Raw genomic sequence first — 26,943 nt, forward strand, 5'->3', positions numbered from 1 at the left:
AATATTGAAATCACAGGGTGATTCCAGTGGGTTCTTCTGAAATGGCAGAAGAACAGTCTCCTCAGTGGACAGTAGCTGTGAGTGAATTTGAAGTTCCTTTCAGCTCTTTTACTGAAAGCCATTCATGTATCACAGTGTTTGGTTGAGAGAAAATAGTTGGAATTTTGCAGTTAGATAACTGAAACATTTCTTGTTTGCATGCAAGCAAACCTTTGTATTAATTCTGCTTGACAGCATTCCAAATGTTGTACTCTGCCATTCAGAGCCTTTGGAGGCTTCCCAGTGATGGGGTTTTGAAGAAGTTATGCCAATTCAAAAACTACACAGCACAGAGGACAAGACAAAAGCAAGCAGTATATGAAATGAGCTTTTGGTTTGGGAATAGAGATAACTCCTCTTGCAGAGTTTTCTGAGGCCTGTTTGGCCACAGCATTGTTGAGCTAAAGGTGGGTCTGTACTGCTGAGCTGATGTGCTTGGGCTGACAGTGGAACAGCCCATTTCCATGCTGTTGAACTCCTGTGCTCCAAAGCCAAGGTGGCCATATCCAAACTGCCTGCTGGGAGCTGTTCCTGATCTGTGCCAGCTCACTGAACTTGGGAGTTGTTTCACATAAAGATGGTTATCCTTGATCAAAACCTGTGCCAGGGACTGTGGCACCAAGCTCCCAGAGTGGATGCTTGAGAAAGGTACCTTCTTAAAGCTTTCCCTGGCACTGCTATGAGCTGTAACTGCACTCAGAGTGCTGACTCCTCTGCTGTCAAGTGCAAGTGCTGCTTTTGTTCTGAATTCTCTCCGTCACACATTAGCAGATTCTTAACAGCTCTTGGATTTATCTGCCTTTCTCCAGATCAAGAGTGTGGTATCTGAAATCCATGTGGAGGTTGAGCTGTCTAAGAAACAAGCTCTGAGCTCTCTGGTGCTGTTCTGCTGTGGTCTGGTGAAACAAGAGGAGACTCTCTGGGCCATAATGAAATTGCATGTCAGAGCTGGGCACTGTGTCTGCACAGTAGCATTTGTGAATGTTCAGCTCTGGTGGAAAGTACATTCCTGGAAGGAAAAGAAAATGAAAAAACCGACCTTTGCTGTCTTTCTAACCAGCAGGGATTGCCAGACATGTCTCATTATTCTGCATTCTAGATCTGTAATATTCAGTACCATTCAAATATTATTTGAAAAACTAGCATATTAAGAAAATTTCATTTGTGATGCAATTCAAAGACAGCATTCACTGCTATTTCAGAGGCCTCTGGAGAACATAGTCTATCTGCTGTCCATGTTTATGCTTTGTGTTGATAAGACAAGTAAGCACACACCTTTTCATCATTCCCTTTTACTGACCTGCTTCTGAAATGTCATGGGCCAGATTTACACTCTCATGGGCCATAGATGAGGCTGAGTTTGGGAAGATTGTTTGGTGCGGTGACTTTGAGAGGGTATTGTGAGTATGGGTGAAGGAAAAGCTGCATGAAGAACAAGCTGCATGAGCAAGTTAACAAGCTGTTAACTTGTTTGGGTGATGGTGGGTATAGAGGAGCTCCTGAGTTCCCTCAAAAAACTAGAGCTACTATCATCTTAAACAATACCTCAAGGGCAAGCAGGCAGAAAAGAAACCTTTGAGTAATGCCAATTTGTCTATCAGAGCATTTCTAATTATGTTGTGTTGTCACTGAGCCTCATTTGGTGAACTGTTAAGATGTACTGCTTGTAAATTTTGTTTAGATTTTTTTTTTGAGTGCTGTTGCATAGTGTGTGTTGTTCCCAGTACAAATGAGGTTTTGTTAGTTTTTTCACTTGCATATTGTACAAGTAAAGCTTCAGTGACTTTGGTATAGAGAGGAAAATTATAAATACAATCTGTTTCTACCTGAAAAATAGCTGTTAATAAAGTTTTGTGTTGATTATGAAAGAGTAGGATGGAAACTAGCTTGTGTGTGCTAGTAATAGCTTGTATACAAAAAGAGTTTGAATGAATCAGCTGATTATTGAATAATGTCAGTATTATATTACTGATCTTTTAGGTGTGTGAACTTGTCTGTCTTAGTGAACTATGTAGTTGATTCAATTATTTTGAAACAATTGCCTTGGGGGAAGAAGAGAACTGTTTGATATAGTATGATATCTTCAGTACTGAAACATTTGAAAAAAATCTGAAATCTGATAGTCCTCAAAACATAATGTCAGATCTTAGCAATAACCTGAGAATTTAAATTTGTAATTTCAATATTTTTATCTTGGGAGTAGTCATTAAAATACAACTTGAACTAATCTTGGGTTTTTAATGAATGGAGTAATAAAGCACAGGTAGCCTGGAAGATCTTTACTGGAAGGGCCATTTTAGATCAGGTTGGTTGTGACCTCATCCAGTCCTTTACACAAACCCTTTTGGATTTTGCTGGTAGAGGATGTGCAGAAAAGATTTGACTTAAAGTATAATTTTCAAATGTTAGCTGAGAAGGTTCCCAAAATTTCTTATGTTGAAGCAAGAGTAACTACAATTCTAAAAGTCAGTTGTAACCTAAGATGTATTCACAGGTGAATGGTGCTGAAGTACAAGTGCTGACTCAGCACTCTGAAGGTACATGGTCACCGACACACGTTGGTATCCTTTGTGGCACTTTGAATTGCTTGGTTTCAATCCAAGAGTAGTATGGATTGAAAACCTGAAAAATTTTTAATCATACTATATTGGGTTTTGCCTAATAATTAGTTAAGTTTATATAGAAATGTAACTGCATAGATGTGATATAGTTAGAGGTGTGTTTATGCTTCCACAGTATGTTTAGTATGCTTTAGTTTAGTTTATCTGTTTTTATACAGAGACACAAGTCAGCCATATAAATTGTATATGTCATTGAAATGAGGATTAATGTGCTATACAGTGTGGAATGTAACTGGATGGAACAACTTTCATGGTAATTAGCAAGAGCCTGGAAACCTGTGACTGCTACCTACATCATTATTAATTTTTATTGTATTATTTTTTATGGATTTTTTGTGTACTTATTTGCACAAATACACACTTTTAATGCACAGTAGCAAGTATAAGAATAAATGAAGTGCATGAGTATTTTTTTTAATATTAATGCCATGGTATCTAAAAGATTTATTTCCAATCTTTCATGGCATTTGATTGATATCTAACAGTTTCACTTGAATTTATTTAGTAGTCTAGCAGAAAGCATGCAGCAGTGTGCAGTGGATTTAATTGTGAAATTGAAATTTATCTTGAATTTATTTGGCTTTGTCCTTTTTTTCTTAACCTTCAGATGTTCAGTTCTGTTATGTGAGATGAAATTCTCATGGTCCCTTGTACTAATTTAGCATATCCCATTTGTTGATTAAGCTTTTGGTACAGTGATGCCCCTGTCACTGAGTACTTACCAAGTTACCTGCCAAAGGTTTCCTTTCTCCTGAGTAATGGAACTTTTTTGTTTTAATTTGTGATTAGGTAGCTTGTAAGAGCATTTTTGAGGGAAGACAGATTCTGAAAAACATTTCAAATAGGTATGATAATTTTGACAGCAGCTGTAGCAGAACTTTCCCAGGGAAATTCTCTACCTACCTGACAAAATGAAGCATTACTGAGAGGTTCTGTAAAGGAAGGTGTTTTGCAAAGTTGTTATTTGTAAATTCGCTGCTGTAGTGGATATAGCAAAGAGTTCAGTGAAGATGAGGAAACCTGCTTTATTTTTCTCATAAATATAGTAGAATACAAATGATCCCATCACTTTCCCCCAACACTGTACAATCTTGTTTCAGTGTTTTCCCCTACTGAGGCATTAAAAATTGATGTTAAAGCATTATGCTTTGACACAGAGATGTTACATTTTGTTCTGGTTTCTAGGGCAGCGGTCACCAGGCAAGGCCAGTCCTTTGCTACAGCAGCAGCTGCACTCCAGGCTGGCTTTGCTGTAGTGCTCGTGCCTGTGGCTCAGAGGTCCCTGGGGAGCTTTCAGTGTCTGGCCCATAGGGACATTTCCCAAGCAGCCCACAGGTGGCTTTTGGAAGTGTTTATTCTGGTTTAGCTGTGTCTTCTATGATACCAATGATGCACGTGCTGGGATGGCAGAGAGGCCCCTGCAATCCTATGCCTTCCTGTGCATGGCCATGCTCACAGCTGTGACCTGCAGCAAAGGTGTGCTGTGCCCCCCTGCTGCATCTCAGGATACAGGTGAGGGGGAGGGCTTTCCCCTACATCACTGAACTGATGTGGTGGGACTGGTCTAGATCCCCTCTCAACTGGTGCCTTCACAAATTACTTTTTTTTCAAAGGTACATGAAACATTCTGCAGGACAGCAAATCATGCTAATAATTCTCATCCACTCCTTTAAGATTGAAATAAACCCCTGCTCACAAAGACCCCATAAATTGCCATTCAGTGTGATCTGTGAGGTTCTGCTCTGGTTGTGGGCAGATGTACACAAGACTTGCTTTTCCATATTTGTATTGGCTAGCATGTAAAATCCATTAAGATGTATAAAGAACTGAAAAATAATTCAAGTTTTTATTACTCAGATAGCATTGCATTGTTTTAAATGAGTCCAGAGTAATTTTAAAGCCATGCAAATATAACCTGAGATAATTCCTTAGTGTTGAAAAGTCCTGAAACACAAATGAAACCTCATGAATAGCTTTGGTATTCTCTGACTGGTAGGAGCCATACTTATTGCATCATCACTGGATGGCAGGCAGAGATTTTTCTAATCTTATTATATAGTCAATTTAAAACCCTTCCTGATCATATACAGTAGGAAAAGAACTTGGTGTTCTTAATGCAGTGTAAGCAAACAGTGCAGTGGTTTGACATTGATGCGAATGATGGGAGTATCTTTGTATTAGTGTGCAGAGGGCAGCTGAGCAGATCTGGGTGCACCATACCAAAATGATTAAATGGTACCACTTAGAACAGAGGTAGTTTATCATAGGAGTTTTGGACATACAAATACAACTAGTATGTGACACTTCCCATTTGTGCTCTCTGGCACAGGCAGGCTGCTTCTGCTCCAAATGTTAATGTTTTCTTTACCTCTAAGTGAAGACTGTGGCTGTAGAGGCACCTGCAAGAGTGCCAGAGCACAGAACTGAGCTTGCCTGACCAATATTTATCCCTCTTTCTGAAAGGTTGCCCTGACATTTTCATGGCTCTGGTATTTTCACATGTTTTTTAAAGTATTGAGGTAAATTAACTTCTGTGCCAGTTAACAATCACCTGTTTTCTTGGGATCAGCCTGGTTTTGGATAGAGAAAAAGGAGAGGTTCTAGGTGGGTGAGAATTTTTAGAAATTTAGGAATACATAGGCAGTCTGGATTTTTGTTGTGAAATCTTAGAGCTTTGTTAACTGAATGTTCACTTAAAATGGAAGTACATACAGCTCTAAGCTATTTGACATACTTGATTTCCATTCCTTTATTTTTCTTGTTTTCCCTGTCATTTGCTAATTGAAAGCAAACCCCCTTTAAAAGCAGGAAAAAAGAAAAAAAAATAGAACAAGATATAGGTGAGTTGCTTTTGAAGTATTTGTTGTATAGAGATTACTGGAGAACATGTTGAGGCTTGAGTTTCATATGTATTTGATCTCCTCAAGAACAGTACATTTGATGGATTTTTTTCAGAAGTACTTTCAGATTAACTGTCTCTACAGTACTTTATTGAATTTTGAGACTTGTTTAGCAGATGACTGAATTTTCCTTTTTCATTTTCTGCTTAATCCCTCCAGTCTTTGATGGTGTGGCTGTCACTTGCTGTATTGTGATAGACACTGTAAAAATCCTCTTAAATGCCAGAGCTGTTGGATAAACAGATAATGACTTGCAGGTGATTACAGAAGGCTTTTGCTACCTCAGATTGGAGGGTTCTCATGTAGTCAGTAAAGATTCATGCTCCCTTTTAGCAGCTCTCGACTGTACTGACAACACATTTGTTTTCTTCAGTTAACTTCTGTGGCCGGTTCTGAAGTAATTCAGAAATTCTATAAAAATCTGCAAGTTAAAAACCCTTGGTAAGATACATAAATTTGTAGGCTTTAGAATTTTTTTACATTAAGAAACTATTGAAAAAATAAGCCCAGGTTTAGAATGGCAACTTCAATTTCTCTGAGCATCTTTATCTGCAGTTACACCAGAGGACTCTCTGGCGACATATGTTAAGGAACTTTATGTTGTAATTTTGAGAGCAATAAAACTAAAGATGAAGGAAATGCCATTATTTATTCTATTGTTTGGAGGATATGGAAGACTTTTTAAACAATGTATGTTATTAATTTCATTTGACAGAGGTAGGTGTATGTGTATACAAAGCATTTGTCTGGTCTAAAACTTGGATGCCATTTAACATATTTCGCTGCCGCAACAAGAACTTTAAAAATTTGCATTTTAAAAATTTGCACAGAGAGTAATAAGTTAACCTATTATTGCCTTTTATTAAGTACTGTGAAATAGATGTTAATTGCAGTAACAAGCTTTTTTTCTATAGAGTGAATTTACAAATATAAACTAGTGTGTTGTTTGTTGTTATAAGGAAGATGTTAATTACATCAATTTGCATTTCTTTTCATAGAGATGTCCTATTGCTGTTTAAAAGTAAGAAGGACTGAATTGCAACCAAGTCATTGTGGCTAAATACACTGATTTATTTTTACAGAGTAAGACTTCCAGAAGTTCCAGACTAAATGTCATACTTAGATAAGTAACACCCTTATTAGAATTCACCTGTGTTTCCCACTGGCAGCATCTTTTTCATTTTTTAAATCATGAGTCTGCCTGTGTGTAGGCTTTTCTTTCTTGATGGCAGGTCTCCTAGGCAGTGCTTTGGGAAGGGCACACCTCAGAATGTTTGTGTCTTGTTGAAGAAGCAGGTAGATAAACTTCCATGACTCCTTGTTTGTCTGCTTTAAATTCCTCCACAAGTGCTGAGGTAGGGTTTGTCTCTGTCCCCTGTTCCTGGAGGGTCCATGGTAATACTGGCCCAAGAAATCAGCCTCTGATTCAGTGATCTCTGACACCAAGTTTGCTTGGCTAAATTAGTATCACATGTATTGTATTAGAACAGGTAGCATTGACTATTTTCATTTAAAACTGGGGAAGTTTCTGTCTGTTTGTCCCAAGGGGTGAATCTGACTTCTACACTACTGATCTTGTATGCTTTTAAAATATTGCCCATGACTTTTTACTTAATTCATATAAGCACGTATTTCTTCTACAGGTCCATTAAAGTAAAAAATTCAGTGCAGCCTCAGCACAAGGGTTATTTGTGGTGTCATGGAAATCAATACAAGGTGCCTATTAGTGGATTAATTTTTTGTTCATACTTGAGGTTTTCTTTGTTGCTGTATTAGTTTAAGGTTTTGTTTCTAATGAGCATGTAGAAATGCATGCAATGGAAAAATAACAGTACCAAATTTCTTCTGGATATATATGTACACTTTAAATGCATCATTAGGTATAAATTGAGTAGAAGAACAAGCATGGAAGTCTTTGAAATGTTATCATCTAGAATATATAATCTTTTGCATGTTCTTAGCATCTAGCAGTCTGGCAACTAATGTGGTTGTCTTGGAAACAGGCTTTATTTTCCTTTTGTGAGTATCTAGATGTGAAATTATTATCTTCCTTAAAAATCTATAAATAATACTTCTGAAAGAAATAACTGCAGATTTAAGCTGCTTGTCGTCTATTTAAAGAATTGATACAGAAGTCTGCAAGTGATGTTTGCGTTGTGAGCTTTAATTATAGTTGTGTGCTTATGTTGATAAAACAGTGTTTTAGTGGTTTTTTTCGGTAAAATGCCTGTCCTTAGTGTTGATATTTGTCTGGGAATTATCTGCAATGAAACACTTTGCCAAGATTTCCTACCTTAATGTTTAAATAGAAATATTACAGTGTAACTGATGCATTAGAAATGAAATTCCTAAAACCAAACTGATACTGTGACTTACAGCACTTTCCCTTGCCTTGTTTTAAATTAACAGCATGCAATAAATCCTTGGGTATTCTGTGAGATTATAGCATAATATTTGCCAGATAAAACTTTGCTTTTTTATTAGCCAGAGAGCTGCCTGGCTGTGCAGGGCATAAAATGTCGAAGTAAAATAGAAACTGAGTCCAGAAATTACCATCTTTCAAATTGTTGGGTTTTTCTTAGGATTTGTATGCAAATATGAAATAATGTTCTTGAAATTTAATTTTTCTAGTCTGTAGCTTATTTGTCCTTATTTGTCAGCAGTCTCATAATTTGGTATTAGTAACAGTGTATTTTCATTCCCATTTTTACAGATGAAGGTCCAGACGGAATAATTGTCCATGTTTTGTTCTTAAATTGTTAAGTTTAATAAGTTTTCTAATGGAGGTTTTAATATATTTCTCTTCCAGGTATTTTTGTCTCCAATACCAATTTAAAAGGCTTTTAAATTCAGATGTGTACATCAGAGAAGAATATTTTTTAAGCCTCTCATAAAATAACAGGTTTTTTCAGTGAAACTCACACTTTGAATGATACAACCTGTCTGAGGATAGGGAACCATGGCAAGATCTTGTTTAGCCATCAGAACTCAATTGCATGACCACTTCTTTAATTCTTCTTCCCATCTCTTCCTCCTGCTTCAATTCTTGTGCTGCACCCACATTTCAGATTGATCTCTTTTTCCAGAACTTAATTGACCATTTTATTTTTGCTTAAATGTTCAGGTGCGTTCAAAATTTTTAACTTCCTTATCCCCTAGAATAAGTTCAGGCTTTCTGTGTGAGGCCTGAGATGAAGCTTGTTGACCTAAGTGGAGAGAATCTTGAACGCTTAAAGACTATGGTTGTTACCAGTTGGTGCAAAAAGCTTTTAGTGACCTGTATTTTTGCCCTAATATACAACAGTTGCATAAGTATTCTGCACCCAGAAAGAAATAAATAATCACAGCTTGTTTTTCCACAAATGGTGCTGTGTTCCATTTTGGATGCAATAGCATTTATATATGTTTACCTTGATGGCCAGGCCATAAGCTTCCCACTTTCACCTCAGATTATGATCTCATAAATCTTACATTAAAAAAGGACATTAAAATAACATGTTATTTAAGCTACAACAAAGCTGATTTAGCCTTGAGCTTTTTTTCATATTCTTCTAAATAAATGTCATTTCTTTGAGTTTAACAATATTAGTTAACTGTGTTCAGAAAAAGCAGTCCATTTTATACCTTCCTGATCAAATAACAATTCTTCATGCTGATTACTAAGTATTACATAATTATATTCCCTGTCTCCATTTTAGCTGAACATTTTTTCGTCCTTTGCTCCTAAACTGCAAACAAGCAAGCAGCTGAAAAAAAAACCAAAAAAAACCAACCAAACTCCTTATGGTAACAGTTGTATATAGTTACATTATGTGCATCATTGTGTGAATGTGATCAGTTCCCTGAAATTGGTTGATAGTCACACACTAGCATCCTTCTTGAATATCCTGGGAAAACCTGATGTTGTTAAAGTTCCTTTCAGATTAACTTTTTATAAACTTTGATGTTTTCTTGTTCCTGTTCTTTATGATGCAGAGATGTTGTCCTGAAGAAATTTGTTTTACCTCTGTGCATTGTAAGACATGGGCTTTCATCCCCAGAAACGAAATTACGCATAATTCCAAGTTAGTTCTAATGATAAAGAGGAAGTACAGGTTTTTTCTCTCATGTGTTTCACTTCAGGATGTTGCCAAGTTTGATATCAGCAGCATTAGGAAAAGATAAAACAAACTTCAGAGAAGGGATTGCAGAGTCATTCAAGGAGAAATGGTATTTTTGTTGCCTTTTGTAATTAAAAAAGCACAAAACAAAATGACTAATGAACATTTTTCTTTTAGCATAAGCAAGGAGGTTGATCAGATAGTCATCTACAGCCAGAGACACAGAGACATGTAGTGACTTTCTCAGTAATGAGAACCACATCTCTGGAGGACAGTGTATCCACTCATCACAGTGTGTTTAAGACAGAAGTTTCTCTCTCCAGTGCCCAGCACAAAGACAAGCTACATCTGTAGCCTCACCTAGGCACATGATATTTAGGCGTAGGCAGTCCCATTGCAAGTGCATGATGTGCCTTGAAATGATCTCTGCAAATCTTCCATCTAATATGGACTGAAATACAAAATAGCTTATCCAAGCTGCACTTTACACAACTTGTTTTAGAGCTTCTCATGAATCACAGTATCTTGTTGCTATTTCTTTCTTGTATATGGTTGGTGTGTTGTTACACATATGGTGGATGCTCAGGTGATTCAAATGCCACAAGAAAAAGTTGCCTTTTCATGTTCTGGCAAGACTTGCAGTAGGAGCTGGACATGTTTATTCCCTAGAGGTCCTCTGCTGTGCTAGGTACCTCAGAGTGAAAGTCTTGATTCTCCATTCTGTTGCCCTTTTCCCGGCAATTACTGTTTTAGTTATTCACATAAGAAACTCTTCTAACACTGCCATATGTCATTACTTGGTATCATTCAAATACCATTTGATAGGTATTTTCAAAAGCAGGGGGAAGGTTTACTCAGAACTCTTTTTAGTATATTGATTTTTCTTTTTTCACGTGTTAATGGTGTGACCTTTACAAAACCAAAAGTGATTTAGAATTTAAATTTTGAAATTGATAATACATTGCTCCTGTTAGAAGATGTGGGACTTTACATAGGTTTTCATTCACATCAGGTAATTAACTTGCCAGTAATTGTATTTTATGCAATTTTAAAAATGTTTAGGGCTATTTTTAATGGTCTTGTCTCGTGGAATATAGATTGTTATGGGTTAATGTGTTTGTGAGTGCATGAAAATGTTCACTGTAGTGGTATATTAAGCTGAACTGAAATGTGGTAGAATTTTCCTGGGTTTATTACTGCATTTTTAACTATACTTAGAGCTTCAGGTAAAATGTGTGAAGAAGATATTCTGGATTTTCATGGGGTGTAGCGCCCATTAAAAAACCCCTTCTGTAATACTGTATTTTTTCTGATTCTCAGTTTATCATCAAAACAGCTTTGCAGTAAAAAATATAGTAAATAATTTGCACAATTCTATCTGAATGAATGTGAAATTATTAATTCAACATATCTCTGCACAACAATAAGAACAAGGTGCTCCTTGCTGTGCTGTTCATTCACAGCTGTTTTTTCATGCTGCCATCCTTCGCAGCATGTGTTTGATTTTGCTCTGAGTAGCTGCAGAAACACTTGAAATGCTGCAATTTGAAATTACCTTCCAGGGAGTGATGACAGTGGCTTTTCAGGCCATGCTCTTTTTTTTATGTTACCCTGAATAAAATAAATTGAAATAAATTGATAGCATTTTTCTAGTGCCTGACTGTGCCTTGTTGAACACATCTCAGAGTAGCATTTTCTGATCTGGCCACAGTAAAGTTTGTTATCAGTGCTGTCATTAATTTGGCTGCAAGTGGAGATAGCCTTTTGGAATGGATGAATACTTCAGCTTTATACTTCAACTGCTTAAAGGAGATCAAAATTTTAGACCTTTTTAAGAGAAAATCTGACTAGAAAGTGAATTGTACAGGTGGTTACTGTGAACAGACATATCTTGAGAATTTTGGAGCGGTTGTCTAAAATGCAGCATTGTACATATTTAGGAGGATGCCAGAGAAAATAAAAATTATGATTGTTGTTCTTTTCAGTGAAAATGAACAAATGGGCTCTTAACTAATTTGATTTTATGATTAAATAATAAATGTTTATCAGCACTTTGTATTAGCATGTGAGATAAATGTGTGTCATTGTGGACTAGATCTGGTAGGAGTTTGTATATCTGGCAGTCAGAGAAGTGGGGCTTTTGGTTGTGTGATTTTTGCTTTTATTTTTCTCTTTAATCCTTTCTCAACTTGGAAAACAAGAAGGCTGATGCTCTTTCTGTAGTGTGTGGTATTTTAAACCTCAAATGTCAGCCATCCCCTTGCCCTTTAATGAATTTGTGCATTCTATGAATGCCTGTGAGTCAGAGAGCAGAGGGGAACTCTGTATTTGCTTCAATTAGTGAGTTTAAACAAAAAAACCCTAAGGTTATTGATTATAGCAAACACTCACCTTCTGTTTTTTTGTATAAATAATTTAGAGGTTCAAGCATTTACTCATAGAGGATTTAAGAGAGCCTGATGCTTGGGTTCAGCATGCATGCTGTAGATGCCAGTGATCTGAGGCAGAAAACCGTGACCTATGTGTGAGGAGTGCATCAACCTTCCAGGGGAGGCATCTGCCTCCACACTGCCCATACAGAGGGTTTTGGGGTGTCCCTGTGGTTGCACACGCTGATGGCAGTGCTGTGACATGGCCAGTCTCACCTTGGGCTGTTACCTTGGGCCTCCTTGAAGGTGAGGAGGGTGTCTGTGATACAGATGGGCAGCAGGCTGGGATTTAATATGGAATAAAATAGCCATCTTCTGATGCTAAATGGTCAGGAGACGTGGTTGTAACTTGAACTTGATTCTGACCCTCTGTTTCTGGTGGCGGTCATGTACCAGGGGAAAATTCAGCAAGTGGTTTGGGTTTTGCTTGCTTTTGCCATGTAAAAGCCCAGAAAGTTTACAGCTGGTGCAGGCAGAGGATCATTGCAGTAAGAGCTCCTTCCAAAGAAACAACTAACCAACCTGAAAAACGGCCAGGGAGGAGAGCTCCTGTGTCCCTCTGCCATCTTTGTGTGTGTAAGAGCTCCTTCCAAAGAAACAACCAACCAACCTAAAAAAGCCAGCAGGGAGGAGAGCGACTGTGTCCCTCTGCTATCCTTGTGTATGTTGAGCCTGGCTCTGTGAGGGTGCAGGATTACTTGTGTTCCATTTTGTGTCTTCTGTCTCTGTTTTTGTGACCACAGTATGATCCATAATTGAAATAAGATGCCTTTGAAAACTCTGCTAAGGATTTATGTCATGAATGATGATAAAGGAGTTTTGTTATATTTGGAAGATGCAGTTAAATATAACGTCAAGTGAAAGGCAGAAGTGAAGTAATTTTCCTTGTTTGAAGAAGCTAAGCAAGAGTTGGTTTCAGTTCTGCTGGTGGAAAATAGTTAAATTCTGTATTTATTAAGTTCTAATGAAAACTAGACCTTACATGACCATACTGCTCCTTATTACCTGAGAGGGACTGTGATCATTGTATTTTATGATGAAAGTTATATTATTGAAAGAGCAAATGTTAGCTTCTCCCGTTTTTATTTTTTCATTATGCTTTTAAACCTGTTACAAAACCTTGGAGTTCAGCACATTAAGTTCATTTGCTGTTAGGAAAATGGCACATTTTCTAGATAGAAGTTGAATCTTAAATTATTATATACAATCAAATCATGCAGTACCTCTCCACAAATCAGTGATCACATAATAATAGTATTAATTTCTGAGGGAACAGTAATGTATTAAACAGTTAAATATTCCAGGCTTTGTCCCTCATCTGGTAACACTGGCAGAAAAAATGAGATATGCCATATAGATCATCTTATTTTCAACACTTTTATAAAGGCTGAAGCATATTTTATTTGATGCATCACTGACATTTGGTAAAATGAGGTGAGAAAGTTCCATTTTCTGTCAGGAGTCAACCAGAGCCCAGCATGTTTCCACTGTCCAGTATTGAATTTCTGTTCACATTGCAGATCAATGTGAAACTGCAACCACTGAGGCTTTCTGGCATGTACAAAACATTTGTTCAGCTAGAAAATGAGTGGGGGAAAAGAGCCAGGGGTGATGTCCAGATGGGAGCCCACTGGAGTGCTGTGAAGCAGAACACCTGGTGTGAGGAACAGGGGATGTGCAGTCCATGACCCTGGGTCTGGGTGCAGGGCACCTGTGGGAGTGGGTGTTGCAGCTTTATTGGGGACCACCACTTCCAGGATCTGGGTCTGGAAATGCTGGTGCACTGTGAGATGAGTTGCTGTGGTTAAAAATTGTTAGATTAAAAAAATTTATTAGATTAAAAAAAAATTGCAGAGGATTTGTCAGGAATTAATTTGATGTTTTTGGAAAACAAAACAGTTTGTAAAATTGTAACTGTTTCTTAAATAGACTTGAGTTATTTCTAGGTACCAGAGGTCATGCCTGCAGTAATAGCTGCAGGCTGCTCCCAGGTGGTTGTTATTGGCAGTGGGGAGGACTTTCCTCCCTCTCTGGTGGTGGGACCCTGCATGGAGGGGTTCTTGAGGTTTGTGTGTTCAGTCAGATCTCTTGATACGATGTGAAGAGTTTTGCATTGCTTGCTTTCAGTATTGTTTCTGAATTATATGCTGTGAATGATGTTGTTTGGCATAATGAAAGTGGTGTGGGGTTTGTTTGTTTGTGTGGGTTTTTTTGTTATATTGTTCTGGTATTTTTTAATGTGGGTTTGTTAGTTTTTGTTGGTGTGGTTTTGGTTGGTTTTTTTCCTAGTCCAGAGTTATTACAGACTGAATTGTTCTGTGCAGAAATACAAAGATAGAATAAAGTAGAATGAGGTGGAATGGTTGATGTGTAACTGTTGGTGTGTTACTGGTCTGCTGGGTAGCTTGAGAGATCACATTTCTCCATCTGCCTTGATAAGAAATTCTGTAAATTGCAAAGTTGAAGAATTAACCCATTACAATTTTTTATCTTATTACAATGTGATTGTTCAATCATTGGGAAAAAAACCTATTTAGTTTCTTTTAAACCCTACAGCAGCTCTACCATGAGGTAATACCACTGAGGTGTAGGTTTACCATGGGAATTAACCCTGGTGTCATTGTTTCTGAATGTCTGTTTAATTTAAAAGCAGGAGAGGTGATGTTGGGAAGAACCTTGAAGTATCAGTTTGATTCAGAGTCTGTACAAATAATAATTTACTTTTGTTTGCCCCAGTTTGTTTTAGTTGTCTGTTTTCTTTAAATAACCATGAGTTAAGCTTTGCAACAGGGCTGGTAAGATCCTGCTGACTTCAGTGAGACTTGACACGGTCCATTAACAATCTAATGTATTTATGTTAGTAAATGGTGTCATTTTGAAATTTATCACAGGCTCGTGAATATCTTTATTTCTTCTTGCCCACTTCTCTGGAATTATTAGACATACAGTTGAAGTAGTGGCTTGGGTTACTTTGCTGGTAATTGGATTAACAATTCAGTATGCAGTGCCAAGGTATCTTTTAGCAGAATTGGGAATAATGCTTTTCTGGATGTATCAGTTTACTAAGTGTATCCTATTGATATCCTGCTGTATAAGAAAGATTATTTTAATACGTATATTAAATCTAGAATTAAATTTTGTTTTGTTTTCAATAGTAGTATATGATAGGGCATTAATCTGTAAATATATGAATTTTAAACTAGCTATATAAAATTACTGGAGATATTAGAAATGCTTGAGTAAGTTATCTTTCTTATAAAAAGTGTTAATTTTTCAGTCACCTGTTGTCAATTAATAGACTGTTGTAGGAGATTGTGTAAGAGTATGCTATTAACATATAATGCTCTTAAAAAAAAGTTGACCTGAATATTGCTTTTTTCAGTTTTGTGACCTTTATATTTCTTTCTCATTAGAACTATGCAGCACTGATCCAGCAACAAATTGAGGACAAACAAAACTTGAGAGAAAAGGCTGTATATGGAATTCAGCTCACAGAAGAAAAACTTAATGACTTCCGTGATGAACAGATTGGGCAGCTGAAGGAACTGATGGATGAGGCTACCAAACCTCATAAAAAAATCACCATTTCTAAAGACTCAGAATACAAAACCTAAAAGATTAAAAGGATTATTTTAATGCATATTGCAACCATTTTGAAGCTTTTTCCAGTTGTACTTTAATGTGGTTTCTGTGAGATAATGGACGCTGCTGATGCTGTAACTTGTCTGAAATGGATGTGTTTGGCTTTCTGTGCAAGAACAAATGGAAAAATGGAATAATCACACTTTTATGTTAATTGCATTATTTTTTCTCCTTTTTGTTTTTTCCTTCCTAATGGATGTTGAAGACTGAAAGAATTTGGGGAAAGTAAATTGGCATTTTTAAAATATGGAGTTGTTAGTTTTGGGGTTGTTTTGTAATCTTGGCACCTACAGGGCAAAACATCTTTCTGTTTGCTTATCATCCTCTTCCTTAATGGAAAAGATGCTATTAGCATTTATTTTCTGGTGAAGATTCAGTAGACAAAAGAATGGTACTAGAGTGGGATTGTTTTCATGGAAAGAAATGAGCAGTATTAGAAAAGCATACTGCGGGTGAAATTGGAAGTTGATTTTTGTCTTGAGCTTTATTGTGAAATGAATTTAAAATAAAAGATGTAGCTCATTATTAAATTAACCTTGAATCACTCTTATGCAGAAAATCCTGTGTTTTTTTGGAAGCTAAATTCAGATTATTGTTAGGATCTAAAATTTTTAAAAACTTTTCATGAATGGGTTGTGCTGTAGTTTGAATTCAAAGGTTCTTTAAAAACTTGGGATCCCATATTATGCAATATTTTGTACAGACCAGAATTTGTAAATGACTCGATCACAGAAATTATCCTGTTGATAATACTGTATGACCAAAATTAGCAATTTATTTCTAGTAGGTTAGGTCTTCAGTAAGACAATGTGTGCAACACTTGTTGTAACTCATACTGTTGGAACTAAAGACGAAGGGGGTTTTATCTGCTAAGAAAAACACACACATTTCTGTGCAAAAGACAGCTTTAATTTCATCTTCCAAACCTAGTTTTATATTTCTAGTTTTGTTCTATTTCTGGACCTTTCTCTGTCTGTTACACACAGCACATTTAAGACAACAAAATTTCTTTGCTCTTGGGGAAAAACAGCTTTGACAAGGAAGCACATTTCCATCTGTCTCAATTTGTAACAGCATGCTGTTTGCCAAAGCTGCGCTCCAGGATCCTTACAGAGTGGGGAGCAATCTAGGGAGCTGCCTCTTTCTTTCTCCTGTACCTCTCTTCCCAATTCTTTGATGGGATTGTAGACTGCAGGTTGCTCATTTCTATTAAAAGTCCACTTGCAGGCTAGTATGTGAGGAACATGTGGTTGCTTTGCTGCATTGTTGTGTTTTCTGAGACGCCCAATGAAGGAAGGAGTGATGAATCTGACTCCATGTTCTTAGAAGGCTAATTTATTATTTTATGATCTATATTATATTAAGGAATACTGTACTAAACTATACTAAAGAATACAGAAAGGATACTTACAGAAGGCTAAAAAGATACTAATGAAAACTCGTGACTCCTTCCAGAGTCCCAACACAGCCTGACCGTGATTGGTCATTAACTCAAACCATTCACCCAATGAAACAATCACCTGTTGGTAAACAATGTCCAAACACATGTCCAAAGCAGCAAAACACAGGAGAAGCACATCAGATAATTATTGTTTTCATTTTTCTCTGAGGCTTCTCAGCTTCCCAGGAGAAGAATCCTGAGCAAAGAGATTTTTCAGAAAATACAATGGTGACAGCTGCATCTTCTCTGGCACCCACTGCCTTTGCTGTGTGTGCAGTAGGAACATGCTGTAGCCTCAGGCACCCAGTGCAAGCAGGATGGAAGGGCAGAGATGACATCCAGGCTGCAGGGCTGTTCCCAGGTCCTGATTCTGGTGCTTCAGGGGCATGGGTGGAGAGAATGGCAGCTCCCTCCTGGCCTGCTCCATACCTAGGATGCGCCAGCGTCAGTGGGAAGCAAATGGCATGTGCATACAGGAAGCTTGAAAATTTTCTCTGATACTGCCATTCACACATTGCTAAAGTCTTGTTCTTTTTACAGTTTAAAGGCTGTAAAAATCTAATCCGGCTCTGGAGTTTAGAGCATAAAGATTTATTCTGTTGCACTTCCATCAGATGTAATCAGTAATTCCATCACTAAATCTATTTGGTTTTCCTACCAAAAGTAGTTTTTGGGTGTTGACAGCAGAGTTGGTTTCCAGTCCTTCATTGGTAGTAGATCTGTGCCTGCTTTCCAGTCAATATCCAAGTTGCATCAAATTTATTTCAAATACTGCAGTTTAGAGCACCTTATTTTTATCAACTCATTTAATGGAACTTGTTAGTTCAATGAAACTAGGTAAAATACTTTTTTTGCATCTGTCTACTCATGTATGCATCTAGGTTTTAGAGGCTAAATTAATTAATAATGAAAAACTGCTATTTGGTATGAAAAACATAAACTTGTAATGAGACCTAAAGGGAGTTGGAGGTGAGGGTAAACATCTTTACATGCACAACCCCTTGTCTAATAAATCCAACAATTTTTTTCTTTCATTCCCAGCAGTAGTTTGTATTTGGTACAGTATTTGTATTCTTGTTTTAAACAACTCCCACAAAAGTCAAGATTCCATTACATGAATGAAGCATCTTTCAGGATTCCTGGCTTTAAGACAGGCAGTGCTAACAGTAAGGTGTGCTCTGGTCTGAGCAGGGCTTATGTGGATGGTGGGGCCCCACAGAAGCTTCATGATGCCAACACTGCCATGCATTAATAAAATTCCTTGATTTACAAATGTGATTAATGACAGTTAAGTTGAAAACAATGAGTTGGAGTGAGCTGAAGCTTTAAGTAGCTGGAAAAGACACATGCTGAAGTCTTATCAACAAGTAAAGAATTTTCAGAAATCTCTGCCATTAAAAATGACCAGTTTTGATATGCAAAGTTACACATCTTAAAAGGAACAAATGAAATGTCCTTCTTGTAGTGTTTAGTTAGGCCTGGGATGTGGGTTTATGCTGTTTTTAACTGACTGCCTGGCAAGAGGTATTGGGACATATTTATTCCTTAAAAGTGAATTAATAATGTAACATCTTGAAGGTAGGATTTATGAAGAAGTTTTATTCCTTAGCTATTTGGACTTTAATATTTTTGAATTATTAGTGGACGTTCTATTTCTTCTTGAATACGTATTTGTGAGACACTGAAAATGCATGGATGAGTCAGTGGCCAAATTTTCATTGGCTTCTAGGTAAAAATATTGGAGAATTAATGAAGGAACCATGGCTTTCCCTGCCTGTCATAATCTATTTTATCTTCTGCTTTCTGCAGCTAAATTAATAGCAAAGGGAAGACTGAATCTTCCAGCAGACTGATTTACCCAAGTGGGACCACAGAGGATCTATGTACCTTTGATGTATTGTGAAAGCTGAATCACTGTGAAAAACAGCTCACTTTCTCAGGCAGAATAAGTCTCTGTGTGCTATCCTGCTTAACTGTTGATTTTCAGACCTCTTGGAAAGAGTTTCAAGGTAAATTCTTCCTGTTAGATAGTGTAGATGCAGGAGGGTATAGATGGAGCAGCCCAGGTGTTGCTGGGCTTGTTTGAGAAGCAGGACTGCCTGATCCATCTCCTACTGCTCCATGTCCTGCTGCTGGACCAGGCTGGGTGTGCCCACCTCACAGTGAGCAGTGGTTGTACAAGTTTGAAAACAAACCAGTGGAACATTCCAAGGCAGAACTACAATTTAATAGGAAAATTAAAGGCAATAGTACAGAAACACTGGCCTAAACTGACAGTCAGAATACAACCTGACTTTGTGTGTGTCAGGGTGGTGGTAACAGTGTGATTAAATGGTGGCTACAGTCCTGTTGGAGTGATGGATGTGTTTTTGTCAAAACAGTGATCCTGTAGAACAATCTGATCTTTCTGTCTTGAGGTCCAGGAGTGGGTGTTGAGCTCTTGTTCGCTGGGAATCCTGTGGCAGTGCCCTTGTGGTGTTCAAAGCCTCAGATTGTATCCACGTAAGAATGTCTGGTTCCTCCCCCTGGGCGGGGCATCTCACAATAGGATGATGTAATTTTATGAGTCATGCAGTGGGACTCGATTTTCCCATTAGCAGAGATAGCCCCCTCAGAGGGAGTTATCAGGGATGAGTCATGGAAAAGATAAGGAATACTGCCCCACCTATTTTAGCAGCTTATGGAGATGATAATAGAATACATTATTTTGGTTACATCTTACATTGTAACCTAGGACAGTGGTGTATGGAGGGGTCTTCCCTATGAAGCCACATCAGGAATTTGGCTGCAAAAACTGACACAAATTAAAAGCTGTTAGAAGTGGTAACATTTGCACTTGTAAATGATCTGTGTTTGTTCATGGAGGTTATGCATCTGCTGCAAAACCACTGGCTTTGGTAGGAACATTTTCAGCAGTTTCAGTGGCCACAGCTCTGCTCTGGGAGCAATTACAGTGTTGAGTCCTTCCAGATTTCCCAGTGCTCTGTCTACCAGGTAGGGTACATGTAGATCACAGAACCAAATTTTATTTAGTGCAACCTTTACATATGTATATACAGAGTATTCTTTGTTCATTGAAGTTGAGAGCTCTAAGTGAGTGCTTAAATTCAGTGCATAAGAATGAAATGGTTTTGCTACTTGTAGCAGTGTGTTATGAGGAAATATCAGGTATTTCAACAAGCTCATTTACAGGACACATGATCCTGCACAACTGAATGTGTGTCTGGGGAGTTCAGTGTTTAATCTCTGTAACCATTTCAAAGCTAGTATTTGAAGTATAAACAAGGAAGAATCCTTTTTTAGATAAAATGACCTTTAGTCATTGAGTATTTATCAACTTGTTATACATGCTTATTACCACTGTAAAACCCTCAATAAGTACTTTGTTGAAACACCACCGCTTGCAACACAACTTCTATCACTATTGAGCCTTCTGGTTTATGCCAGTTACGTTCCTTGAATGTTGAAGTGAAATTTGTGTTAAACAAATGAACATATTTACCTGTTTTTTCCCCAAAGGTTCATATTTCTGGTTTTGACTGGAGAAAACATGAGTTCAGAATCTGAAACACTGATATGTGTTTATCCTGTGAGATTAACAGCAAAACCAATAAAACATGCAGATGAATCTAAGATGGGAATTCCCTGTTGGGGTTGTATCAAAAGCGGGATTTCACTTTGCTTTACTGTGGTGGAATAATGTACAGAATCTGTAGCACAGAAAGTCTGCCAGAGCAGACTACTTGAGTACATTTTAAAAATATCATGCTGTTACCAGTGAAGTCACCTTTAATTCTAAATTAAAAGAACTTTTCAGAGCTGAAAAAATCTCTAGTTAATCTAGTTAATCCAATACTCAGTTAAAACTGATTTGAGAACTCTGTCCTACTAAATTTATAATGTGAGCACATACTACTGGGTAGTGGGAAAATGGACCTGTTCTAAGTATCACCTTGGTATTGTACACTGCTCCCAGAATGTACCCTCAGGTACAGTAAAAAGGAAAACTCATATGTGGCTTTTCTTTACAAATGATGAAACTGAACTACTCTGCTTTGTTTTTTTCTCTGAGTTAAATTACACCATTCCTGTCCAGTTCAGCTATTCCAAATTAACATTGTCAATTGCAAGATGAGCTTGGAAAAGAAATTAAGGGCATTTTTATGTGCAATAAGATTTGTTTAGATGCATCTGTATTTCAGCCTGCTTTTGTCCTTCTAGTCACAGAATCACCAAATAACCTCAATTTGAAGTGACTCATAAGGATCATCAAGTCCAGCTCCTGGCCCCATAAAGGACAGCCCTAAAAATCACATCAAGTGCCCAAGAGTGTTGTCCAAACACTTCCTGGACTCTGTCAGGCTTGGTGCTGTGACCACTTCCCTGGGGAGCCTGTTCCAGTGCCCAACCACCCTCTGGGCGAAGAACCTTTTTCTAATATCCAACCTAAATCTCCCTGGCACAGTTTCATGCCAATCCCTTACGTCCTTTCACTGATCACCAGAGAGACTGGCCAGCGCAGCACCAGTCGTGCTGTTGGTTGCTGATTTCACATGGGGGAACTTAGCTCAGACTGAGAGAGGGGAAATCAACACCTCCTCCACAAACAACTCTAATGATGTGCCTAATGATGTGTGACAGACACGTTGCTGTGGTGTGGACAGGAGTGTGGCACCACACAGCTGCACATCTGCAGCCCCTGCCTGCTGCTCATGGCAGCCCCTGCCCAGGAGACTGGCAGGCAGGTAAAAAAGGGTTTAGGAAGAACTGGCTTTACTAAAACTTAAGTCTTCCAAGCATTTCTTGTTACTTTAAGGTACTTTTCTCTGGAGAGCCACTGCCGAGTGCTGATCCATCACACAGAACTCCAAAGCCACAGCCAAGCTCCTGGTGTCAGACACTGACTCAGACTGTGGGGTCCAGTTTTCCTCAGGCTCAAAATCCCCCACTTTGTCCTGGCAAATTCAGTTTGTGCACTGCAGGAGAGAGGGGTCATGGATGTCTGTCAGCTGCCCTGTGCTCAGGGGTGCAGCATTGCGTGTGTGCCTCATGCACTCTGCGTGGCTGTGGCACGTTCATGGCACTAACCTGGGACAATTACTGTGATTTTGGTGCAAATACAGCAATGCAGCCCCATATTTTCTAGAGATTTAGTACAGTGTTGCCTTCCTGATCCTGTAGTGGTGGAATGGTCAGAGGAAGACCAGCACTGCTTAGTCTTAACATTTTCCCTTCTCCATTGCTGTCTTTGTCATAGGCAGTCTGTGTTAGAGCAGTGTGCTTTACTGCATACGAGTCCTTCAGAGGTAAATTGATTACTTCCTATCTGCCCTTCCCAAGCCCTGCCTCACACCCCAGATCTCAGGAAAGCTTTTGGGTCTGATTTAGCCTATGCTACTCACCCCAATAGCCTGCTTTCAAAACTGCAATGAACAAGTAAGTTGGAAAATATTTTAATCTCTTGCTGCTCTCCCAAGCCTCAGGTGAGACTATAGGATTGGACTTGTAAAACTGAGGGAAGGGAAACATTTTTCATTGTTGCTATGGAGACTGGAGTTTATGCAGCAGTGACTTGTTCTGTTTTCTCTCTCCTTTATCTTAGACCAAAGAAAAAAATAAATAAAAGGGGAAAGGAACATGAAAATATCACGGACAAAACCTCTGGGACATAAGATTACAATTTGAATGACCTCTCAGCAGTATTGCAAAGAAGAACAAAGATGACAGGAACAAGGAGGAAAAAGTCTTTATGTGTCAAGACAGTCTCTTTCTGCAGAAAAGGAACTAGGACCACAGTGAACATAAGAGCAAAGAATCTGGTTGCAGATTCTTTGGAGGGTCCAGTGTTCCCTATCCAGAGCCACTGCTCCAGCTCTGCTGTTCATGGAGCCTGGCCATGCTCAGATGCTAAGAGAACAACATAACACTTTTAACAGTAAGATAGACCCACATTTTATCTGTAATATGCATCTTTCAACAACAGGGATATGGAATCTGGGACTTCACCTCCTCCTAAGTGGCTGTGGATGTGGTCTTCCCTTGCTAGTCCATCACCTGAAGGAAAATCTGCTGTGGCAGCTGTATAGCAGTATGGTAAGGAACAGACATGTACCTGTTCCTTGTGAGCACATGATCAGTAAGGGTATGAAGGGTACATGAAGTCTGTACCAGGCTCTGTTGCAGATCAAAGCATGAAGTGTGTCTGATCACATTGCTGCAGTAAATAAATTATTTGAAAGCAGCTCTGAAGTTTCAAAAAATGGCACATCCTAAGTATAATGGATTGCCCTTAAAAGACCCCCAGCATATCAGTACAAAAAAGTGGGACTCTGCCAGACTAAAGGTGTTTTGATGTTGCAGGATTTAAGCCCTGGAGTGGAGACAAAATGCATCCTCGACACTGTGATCAGACAGGCTTCAGAGCATCGTGGAGAAAGAACCCTTTTGGTTTATGAGCACTGAAATCCTGTGCTGAAGGAGCAAAGAGGGTGGCCATATGGCCCCATCCTGACCTCTCAGATCCATCAGCAGCCTCTTCTGCTTGTCATGACTGGGGACATAACTGAATCCATGTGCTTTTCCACAGTGATGCATGTGTCAGTCCTGAAAAAGCAGCCTAACAAGTGGAAATGCTGCAGCACAAGTAAATCAGGTGGAATTAGCTTCTCCATTTTCTCTCCCTTTTCACTGTTGAGCTCTGCAAAGCTGCAGCTGGCTCCCAGAGCAAGAAGTGTTTCTCCTGGCTGTTCCTAAACATCTGTATTGCCTCTAGTTAAGAACAGCAAGGCAGAGGGTGTACAGATGTCTGTGCTGACTGACAGTTATTGAAGGACTGGATAATGGCTTTCAGTGTTAAGAAAACTCCCAGAAATGAGATGACAGGGGATGTGTAGGAATTTACTAGTTTGATCCCTTATGTTGAACTGTTGTAGGAATTTTAGGGGATATCAAACCAAAAGCTCACCAAAATCTATATAGTAAGTCAAAACAAGCAAGGAATTTTGACCTGAATGCCAAGGGGGTGATGCCTTGAGAGGCTGCCTGGAACAGGCTAGACAGTGTTAAAGGAATAAAGTGGGTATTTATTAGAAAGGCCTTCAAAGGATACACCTTGGGCGGTACAAGAGCCTCCCCAAGGCTACACCCAAGATGGACGACGGATCACACGTTTTCACACTTTTGTACATTTTGGTCCTTTTACATATTGGGGTTAATTGTCCAGTTACAGCATCAAGTTATGAAGTCCCATCCTCCCAGATTGCTCTCCTCAATTTGCTGTTGTTTATACTTTTTAGGCCTGAAGGTGCAATAGTGTCTATTGTTCTCAGGCTGGGAAAGGATTGTTTTGTCTAACTAAACTGTGAGGAGAATTTGTTAACACATTATATGAAGTTCAGAGTTATATACTAATGCAGTACAGAATCTGGAAAATATGAAAGCTAAAACTTAAGGCATCAGGGGTACTTGGAGCTAGAGACAATCCTTTAAAAGCTATTCCAATGTTATTGACATCCTACAATGTATATAGTTATTTTGAAACCAATTTTCAGCAAATTTACAGGCCAAAATATGATTCTGCTCATCTCAAAAGCTGAATAAATTTAAAAGTTTATTTGATGTAAAATCAGCCTCAAAGGGAGAGTAAATTAGCTCCTGAGAAAACATCTAGAGAACTGGAACAGGGATCTGGGGGATTGTTTTAATTCAAGAGTGTCTTCAAATGTTAAGGGTGAGTTAAGAAGCTGATTTTAGCTTGAAGACAGTTCTTGACTGGTTGGACTTGATGATATTGGAGGTCTTTTCTAACCTTAATGGTTTCGATTCTCTCCTTTATTTTGCTCAGTTTAATTCATTTCTTTATTACCATAAGAACTGCTTGATGATTTAAAAACTGGAGCTATTTTTTTTCATGTTTGGGAATAAATACAAAAACTGATAGCAAGAGTTCTTAACACCAGTATAAAAAGTTCCTATAAGTAACTAAGACTTAAGAAATTTGAAAATGCCTGGGCTATACTCCACAAAGCAGCAAAAAAGGCTTAGAAAATGAATAATGTTATTAATTACTCCTGAACAAAATATATGTAGTGAGATACCTGTGAAGCTCTTCATATCACATAAACCTTATGTATGATCTATAATCACTTCTGGGTCTCATCTTTATCACAAAACCTCTTCTATTATAACTAACTGATCACTGTAATTAGTGATGAAATAGTCATTTATAAGAGCAAAAGTTTGTTCCCTGCACAAAGGTAGCAGGGGAAAAGCAATAAACATGAAATATCAATGCTACCTGTGGGATTAAATTGCTGTTTTCCAATAGCTGCAATCCTTAACAGCTTGTTGCTGTAGCATGGGTGTTTCAGAGATGTGAGGCATGATATACAGCCATGGTTGAGTTAAACCACGCTCTGTCTTTCATCTGGCTACCCTCTAAATCAAGTAAACACTGGGTGTCACATCCCCTGGGGTGCAAAGGAGTATTTGTGCTGGTGGGAGCCAGGGAATGTCCTCCTGTGGAAAGGGGGGACCCATTCCCCATGGTCCTTACTCCTGCCTCCTCCCCAGGCAGCGTGACCAGCTTCAGGGGACAGGGCTGCCACCTCCACCCTCTGCATGGGGAGGACGGGCTCTCCTGACACAGCTCAGCAAACCTCTGAGGGAAATCCTGACATTTTGCTGCCCAGTGCCCTCAGCAGGCTGAGTTTTGGACTGCAAAGTCCACACTTCTTCCCTTGTGGGGAAACAGAATGGAAGAAACTGAAAATTGCATCAAACCAAATCTGGTCCCAGCTGTGTTTGTTCTTACTGTGTTTTTTCCAGTCCTGAGGAGGCACTTCTTGACCGGACCTGTTTGCTTTTCAGCTGAGAAAATGGAAAGCCTGGCTTGGGAAAAAGACTTCTTATCTCTTCCCCTTTGCAGGTAAGAAAATCTGCTCGAGGTCTGCAAACCTGGCTAAGATTTTTGAAATGGATGCTATTTTACTAAACACCAGAAGCTCTGGGAAGCTCAGGACCCACTGCACTGGCCTCTGCAATAGAGGTCTCCTCTGTGCAAATGTGCAGGGGCTTCTGTCTTCACTCCAAGGGACCTGTGTGGATTTTCTGAATTAATTTCAACATACCACAGAGGGGATTAGGAGGGAACCTTTGTACCATCTGTTGTGGACTGCTAGTGAGCCCTTCTAGAAATTACTGAGATGCTTTGATGTGGACAGGCTGCTTAGATGTGGTTTTTAGCCTCAGGTCACTGCATAAGACCTGGAACACCAACATTTTAAAGAGCATGGCCTTAAAATTCCATATCTTTAAATTAAAAATGAACTTGTATATAAACATTTGCAATAAACCCAAAAATAAGCTGCTGTATCTTGTTTAAAGAAATTATTCTTACTTTCTGTGCCAAGTGCCAAGTATGCAGCAACATCTACTGCATAAAAAGCACATCTGGTGAGCAGGGGGAGAGGGGGCAGCCACAGAGGTCCCTTTTGGAGGTCATGGTGAGCGGTGGGCATGGGCAGATGTAAGAGGCCATGGAGGGTGTGAACAGCTCTTGGTACAGCTGCTCTCTGAGCCTCGTGCTGCCACTGCCCTGGCCTGTGCCACCCTTGCTCAGCCTCATTCAGCATGGAGAAGAAGGCTTCCCAAGCCCCAGGAGTGTGGCTCGTTGCTAGACTCAGTCTCTGCCATAAATATGAAGGGTTTTTTCTACTCTTTCTGACCAGATTACATGCTGTGAAGATTCAGAGCTGTCATGGAGACTTGACG

The 26,943-nt window shown here is 38.8% G+C and overlaps 1 protein-coding gene across 1 annotated transcript in view; it reads left to right on the forward strand.

The window, feature by feature from the left end:
* Nucleotides 1-16,281, forward strand: part of SDHAF3 (succinate dehydrogenase complex assembly factor 3) — a 28,799-nt gene extending 12,518 nt beyond the window's left edge. The window contains exon 2 of the mRNA XM_054273799.1: nt 15,503-16,281. Coding sequence (XP_054129774.1) covers nt 15,503-15,703 — 201 coding nt within the window. The 3' untranslated portion in view covers nt 15,704-16,281. The remainder of the gene's footprint in view (nt 1-15,502) is intronic.
* The last annotated feature ends 10,662 nt before the right edge of the window (nt 16,282-26,943 follow it).

Source organism: Melozone crissalis, unplaced genomic scaffold (assembly GCF_028551555.1).
Source record: "Melozone crissalis strain CALT ecotype California unplaced genomic scaffold, PUWL_Pcris_2 ptg000016l_1, whole genome shotgun sequence".
Classification (NCBI taxonomy): domain Eukaryota; kingdom Metazoa; phylum Chordata; class Aves; order Passeriformes; family Passerellidae; genus Melozone; species Melozone crissalis.